The following is a 6,287-nucleotide window of genomic DNA, read 5'->3' on the forward strand; positions in this document are numbered from 1 at the left end:
TCATGATTATTCCACTATAAATATGACACTGAGCTCTTAAGAATTAAAGACATATATTTTCTAATTATTTTATTGTAACCATAAAGTGTCCATTGATATAATCATTACATACAAATTAATCCTCTATTGATTATTCATAATTAAGTAGGAATAAAATTACCATTTTACCCTTTTAATTATATCTTGATTCCTAGTGTACCATCGACTTTACTAGTGAACGTTATTTCATAATCTGATTAAGAATTTGACATCAATAACATTTTCAGTTCCGAAAGCCAACCCAATAGGGAATCATCATTCAATTTATATGAAGGTTTAGATTCCATATATGTTAAGCATGTCCCCAACCATATACATCATTGAGTCTCCAAAACAATAGTTCTTAGATTGATCATTCTGACAAACCGTAACACATGAATCAAATGATCAAGTGACATATATATGAGTTCATAGTAACTTCACACTACTACAAAAATAGGTTTTAACTTCGGTTTTTTCACTTGTTATTCTTCGGATCTCGCGGAGATATTAACCAAAGTTAAAGGGTACTGATATGAATTTTTTCTCTGCTCTGACGCTTCTTGCAGCTCTCGAGCTGGTGTTATGGCGAAAACAAAGGCGAAGATTCAGGGGAAGTCGAAATCTGCTGCAAAGAAACCAAAGAAAAGAGGTCCAACCTCTACTTCAGATGTTCAAAAAACAAAAACCATGGAAGCTGTGCTTGGCATCGAGCCGATTGATTTTTCAGATGAAGAAGATGAAGGTGCGGAGGTTCCTGCTGCTGGTCCGAAACTTGTTGAGCCTGCATTGCGCGATGGGCTTCCAGAGCCTCTGTCACCCAACTCATCCTTGCGAGATATACAGCGACAGGAGGAAATCAGATCGGATTTCGCAGTTTTTTTAGCTGCTAATCGTCAATGTGTTACGAATATTTTGCAAGGTAAATCTGATACTCCTCCAATTCTGAGATCAGGAATAGTAATAAGAAATTTAGGTAATTCGTTTACGAATGCTGAGAAAGAGCGTAAGGTCAAAATCACAATGGAAGATATTGAGGAAGAGGTAGCTTTTTGGAATTCTTCTATGGTATGCTATGTGCTTGGTGCTAACCCACCACTGTCAATTTTTGAGGGTTTTATTAGAAGGATGTGGAAAGATAAAGTAGATAAGGTTGGGCTGCTGTCATATGGGGTTTTCCTTATTCGATTTGAGACCATTGAAGACAGGGATGAGGTGCTCAATGGTGGATACATCTTCCTCAACAAGAGGCCTATGGTGATGAAGGCATGGGATCCTAACACTAACTTCAAGAAAGAAGATGTCCGAACGGTACCGATATGGATTCAAATTTCTGATTTAGATTTGAAATATTGGGGTGAGAAATTGCTGTTCAAGATTGTTGGGCAATTGGGGAAACCTGTGCAGGTGGATTTAGTGACTAAAGAACGTAATAAACTCAATTTCCCAAGAGTCCTCATCGAAGTTTCTCTCAAACAGGATTTTCCGGAACTCATTTATTTTGAAGATGAATATGGATGCAATGTCTCTGTATCGGTCATGTACGAATGGAAGCCTATTGTCTGTGGCCATTGCAAAGGCATGGGACACACAACAGATATTTGCAGAAAGAAAGAAGGAAGGAAGCAACAATGGGTTGTCAAAGAAGCTGTTAAGGAAGCAGCAACTAACCAAGCTACCCAGGAACCGAAAGTATATGCTGATGGTTTCCAACAAGTCACTAAAGGAAGGAAGTATAAGGATAAAGAATCTGTGATGGAAACACAAAAAGATAATTCCTTTCAAGCATTAGCTGAATTGCCTGGTTCCTCGAATACTGTAAGTGAGGGTGTTGTTGCAGAAGACATGGTTGGAAGGAAGCAGAAATCAAAAACTAAATCGCAGAAGCTCCCTGAGCAGATTCCGAAAACAGCAGACTCCGCTGAGTTAGATACATGAGAGAACACAGGAAAAGGGGGAGTGCCTCCTCTTCGAAATGGATAGAATATTGAGCTGGAACGTCCGAGGGATCAACAACAAACAAAAGCAAAAATTAGTCAGGCATTTGATTAATTCTCAAAAGGTGAGCTTAGTTGGTCTTCTCAAGACGAGAGTTAAGGCCCGGAAACTTGGGTCTTTATATGTTAATATATTCAATGGTTGGTGTTTTACCTCTAACATTGCTTGGCATGCGGGTGGGCGGATTATAGTAGCATGGAATCCTCTTAATTTCACTGTGATCATTTTAAGGTGTACTAGCCAACTTATGCATCTCTTAGTGTCAACGGTGGATGGTAAGAATAGGTTCTATGTCACCTTTGTGTATGCTGTTAATGATACAGATGGGAGAAAGGTGTTATGGAGAGACTTACAGGATATAAACACCCAGGAGGCATGGGTTGTCATGGGAGATTTCAATGAAATACTGACTAGAGAGGAAAGGATTGGTAAACGGGTGAAGTATAGTATAGCAACAGATTTTATTGACTATATTGGGAACTGCCAATTAGAGGATGTCAAGTATAGTGGGAGTTTTTTCACTTGGAGCAATAAACAGCAAGGAGATGATAGAATTTGTTCCAAAATAGATAGGGTGCTTGCAAATCAGACATGGCTGAACCGTTTTATCAATGCTAAAGCAGTGTTTCTGTTTGAAGGGATTTTTGATCATACCCCTGCGGTTTTGTCTGTGTACCCTGAGATTCTAAGTGGCAAAAAGCCATTTAAATATTTTAGAATGTGGTCTTCTCACCCAAAGTACTCAGAGTCAGTTAAGGAGGTTTGGCAGCGAGCAATTAATGGGACTAAAATGTTTCAAGTAGTTGCTAAGCTTAAGGCTCTCAAAGGAGTCTTAAAAGAGCTCAACAAACAAGGGTACAGTGATATTCATGCAGCTGATGCTCATGCCAAGGAATGATTGGTTGGCTATCAAGAAAAGCTTCAGTTGGACCCTTTGAATCAAGAATTGCATATTAGAGAAGTGGAAGCCAGGGACAAATATATTCAAGTACATAATGAGCTGAATTCCTTTTTGCAACAAAAAGCTAAATTAAGTTGGATCAAAGATGGAGATGACAACATAGCGATTTTTCACACCAGTATTAGAGAAAGAAGACGACAAAATAGAATTTTGTCAATTGAGACCCGAGAAGGAATCAGAGTAGAAGAGCCTTCTCAGGTAACAGATGCTTTCTTATCATTTTATCAAAGCTTACTTGGTAATAAAATGGAAAATAGACATCCTGTTCTAACCAGTGTGGTGAAACTAGGCCCTTTAGTGACCAAGCAGCAAGCTAATTTGTTACTGAGGGATTTTACAAAAGAAGAAGTCAGGAAAATAATCTTTGAAATTCCAGGGGTCAAGGCACCGGGACCAGATGGATACTCTAGTTATTTTTTTTAGGACAATTGGGAGTTAATTGGGAATGATATCTTTGAAGCTGTAACTTCTTTTTTGCATTCAGGTCAAATTCTCAAAGAGTTTAACACAACTGTGTTAACACTTATCCCTAAAGTTAAGTGTCCTAACACAGTTAGTGATTTTAGGCTCATTGCATGTTGCAATGTAATTTATAAGACAACCACTAAATTGATTTGTTCAAGACTCAAACACATTCTTCCTGAGTTGGTAGCTCAAAATCAAGGAGGATTCATCAAAGGCAGGTTCATCGCTCACAATATTATGATTTGCCAAGATCTCATTCGGCATTATGGAAGGAAAGAAACAAAGGCAGGCTGTGTGATAAAGCTGGATTTACAGAAAGCCTATGATACAATAGAGTGGAATTTCTTGGAAGAATTGCTACTTGCTTTCCAGTTTCCTGACAAGTTTGTAAAGCTGGTTATGAATTGTGTTCGGACTCCTAGGTTCTCACTCATGTTCAATGGCTCAATGCATGGGTATTTTGAAGCAAAGAGAGGATTAAGACAAGGGGATCCTATGTCTCCTCTTCTCTTTGTCCTCGAAATGGAGTATTTCTCAAGAATAATACAACGAATTGGGACCAAATCAGACTTCAAGTTTCATGACAGGTGTGAAGTGTTGAAATTAAATCATCTGAGTTTTGCAGATGATGTTATCATGTTCTGCCATGGAGACTTTAAAAGCATCCATTATCTCTTGCAAGGGCTGAAGCTTTTTTCTTTTTCCTCTGGGCTGCATCCTAATCCTTCAAAATCAGCAATTTACTGTTGTGGCATGCAGGATAGCGAGGTACAGCGCATTGTGGAGGCTTCAGGCTTTTGCAGGAAAGAAGTGCCATTCAAATATTTGGGCATTCCTGTGTGTGCCAAGCGAATTTCAATCAAAGATTGTTCTGTTCTAGCTGACAAAATGACAGCTAGGATCAAGGCATGGAGTACTCGAAATTTATCATTTGCAGGTCGAGCTGTGCTAATCAACTCTGTGTTACTGACAATTCATTCTTATTGAAGCCAAGTCATGATCTTACCAAAGAAAGTTATTAATGGAATATAAGCCATTTGCCGTGCTTATCTCTGGAAGGGTCATCATATGTTTCAGGGAGCAGGACTTATAGCTTGGGGATCTTACCAAAGAAAGTTATTCATGGAATATAAGCCATTTGCCGTGCTTATCTCTGGAAGGGTCATCGTATGTTTCAGGGAGCAGGACTTATAGCTTGGGGTAGTGTATGTCAATCCAAGGCTGCAGGAGTAATAGGTTTTAAGAGAGTTGCTGAGTGGAATATTGCTGCCATCATCAAGTATGTATGGGCAATTGCAAAAAAAGAAGACAACTTATGGGTTAGGTGGATACACAGTGTTTATCTCAAGGGAGAAGATTGGTGGAACTATCAGGCACCTAATCAAGGGAGCTGGTATTGGAGAAAGTTGGTTGCTGTCAAAGATCGGGTTAAGAGTATTATTGATATGCAACAGTTTGCTGGTACAAAATACCAAATTTCTCGGGGCTATACAATGTTATGTCCTGTTCAGAATAAAGTAAAATGGAGTCAAGAGGTGTGGGGAAGACTTAATGTGCCAAGGCATAGCTTGATATTATGGATAGCTGTGCAAAATAGATTGAGAACAAGGGGACATCTGCAGACATATAACGTAATTGTTTTATCCCATTGTTTGTTATGCAGGCTTCACACAGAAACAGAGGACACCTCTTCTTTGGTTGTTCTCTATCTTTGATTTGTTTGCAGCAAGTGAAGAGCTGGCTTCGATGGGGAGCTGAATCAAGATCCCTGGGAAGTCTTCTAAGATGGATTGCAAGAGCCAAACTCAGCAAGTTCAAAAGGCAATGTTACTCAGCTGCAATAGCAGCTTTGGTTTATCAGCTCTGGCACGCCAGAAATGATATACTCTGGCATTCGAAGGAGGTGAAGACAGAATTGATTGTGAGAAAAGTTAAAGAAGATGTTAAATATAGAGTCAGCTGTGTTAGGCCTCAACGTGTTAGTACAGTAGACATAGATTGGTTTTTGGAATTGTAAAGATAAAGATGTAAAGCTGGCAATATTCTAACAGTTCATATATTTGTATAGAAGTTGATATTATTAGATCTTCCATTGAAGATGCTATTAGATTGTATAGTTGTTTTTTGGAGTAATAAAAATCTTGCTGATTCATCAAAAAAAAAAAAGAAGTTAAAGGGTACCCTTTAACTTTAGTGATTATGTAAAAGCCCAAGTTAAAGGGCTAACTTCAGTTTTTACATAATAACCGAAGTTAAATGTATTTTTTCCTAAAAAAAATATATTTATTTTATTTGTATTATTAATTTTATTTTTTATAAAATATTTTAATAATTATTTTTTAATTATAATTTGTAATTATTTTATTATTAATAAATATATTTGAACATTCTAATAAACTTAAAATAAAATAAAATTCACAAACTATATAGACTTAATGTACATATATATACACATTCAAATAAAAAACATGTGAAGTTCACCTAAGTAATTATTTGAAATATTGAAATTTCTTAAGTATTAAATATTTTTCAAAAAAATTAGCATAATTTTCCCTACGAATAGGACTACCCAAACTTGTTGACATTTATTTTACAACTAAAATTTGCTGCAGATCACAGAGTAGATAAGCATAATCGTGTAAAGTTTATCAGAAATTTGAGGAATACCTCATACAGAAAAGCAAAGCTTAGTCTCCAATTACAATAGAACTCATGTTAATCCATTTTCATCTTGAATGCTTGCCTTGAATTTTGACGGTATCCATAAGCCCCCTGGTTCAAAGTAACTTTATCTAGTCAAGAGGCATGATAAAGTTACTTCAAACTAGGGACTTGTGGTTATCAC

At 37.2% G+C, this 6,287-nt stretch overlaps 2 protein-coding genes across 2 annotated transcripts; both read left to right on the plus strand.

Moving 5' to 3' along the window:
* The first annotated feature begins 603 nt into the window (after positions 1 to 603).
* LOC133785571 (uncharacterized) lies at positions 604 to 1,956 on the plus strand. Its single transcript, XM_062224792.1, has one exon. It carries the CDS (start codon positions 604 to 606, stop codon positions 1,954 to 1,956), a length of 1,353 nt encoding a protein of 450 aa, XP_062080776.1.
* Positions 1,957 to 1,993: 37 nt separating this feature from the next.
* LOC133785572 (uncharacterized) lies at positions 1,994 to 4,429 on the plus strand. Its single transcript, XM_062224793.1, has 3 exons — positions 1,994 to 2,871; positions 2,974 to 3,215; positions 3,462 to 4,429. The coding sequence occupies exons 1-3, from the start codon at positions 1,994 to 1,996 to the stop codon at positions 4,427 to 4,429; spliced, it is 2,088 nt and encodes a 695-aa protein (XP_062080777.1).
* Positions 4,430 to 6,287: the final 1,858 nt, after the last annotated feature.

The sequence above is a fragment of the Humulus lupulus genome, chromosome 6, assembly GCF_963169125.1.
Source record: "Humulus lupulus chromosome 6, drHumLupu1.1, whole genome shotgun sequence".
NCBI lineage: Eukaryota > Viridiplantae > Streptophyta > Magnoliopsida > Rosales > Cannabaceae > Humulus > Humulus lupulus.

What these genes read in the sequence shown, in the direction of transcription:
- LOC133785571 (XM_062224792.1), top strand. Translation starts at nt 604, where the DNA reads ATGGCGAAAACAAAGGCGAAGATTCAGGGGAAGTCGAAATCTGCTGCA.
- LOC133785572 (XM_062224793.1), top strand. Translation starts at nt 1,994, where the DNA reads ATGGATAGAATATTGAGCTGGAACGTCCGAGGGATCAACAACAAACAA. An exon ending in AAAGAGCTCAACAAACAAGG is followed by an intron (nt 2,872 to 2,973) that starts GTACAGTGATAT and finishes ATTGCATATTAG; the next exon opens with AGAAGTGGAAGCCAGGGACA. An exon ending in ATTTTATCAAAGCTTACTTG is followed by an intron (nt 3,216 to 3,461) that starts GTAATAAAATGG and finishes TTTTGCATTCAG; the next exon opens with GTCAAATTCTCAAAGAGTTT.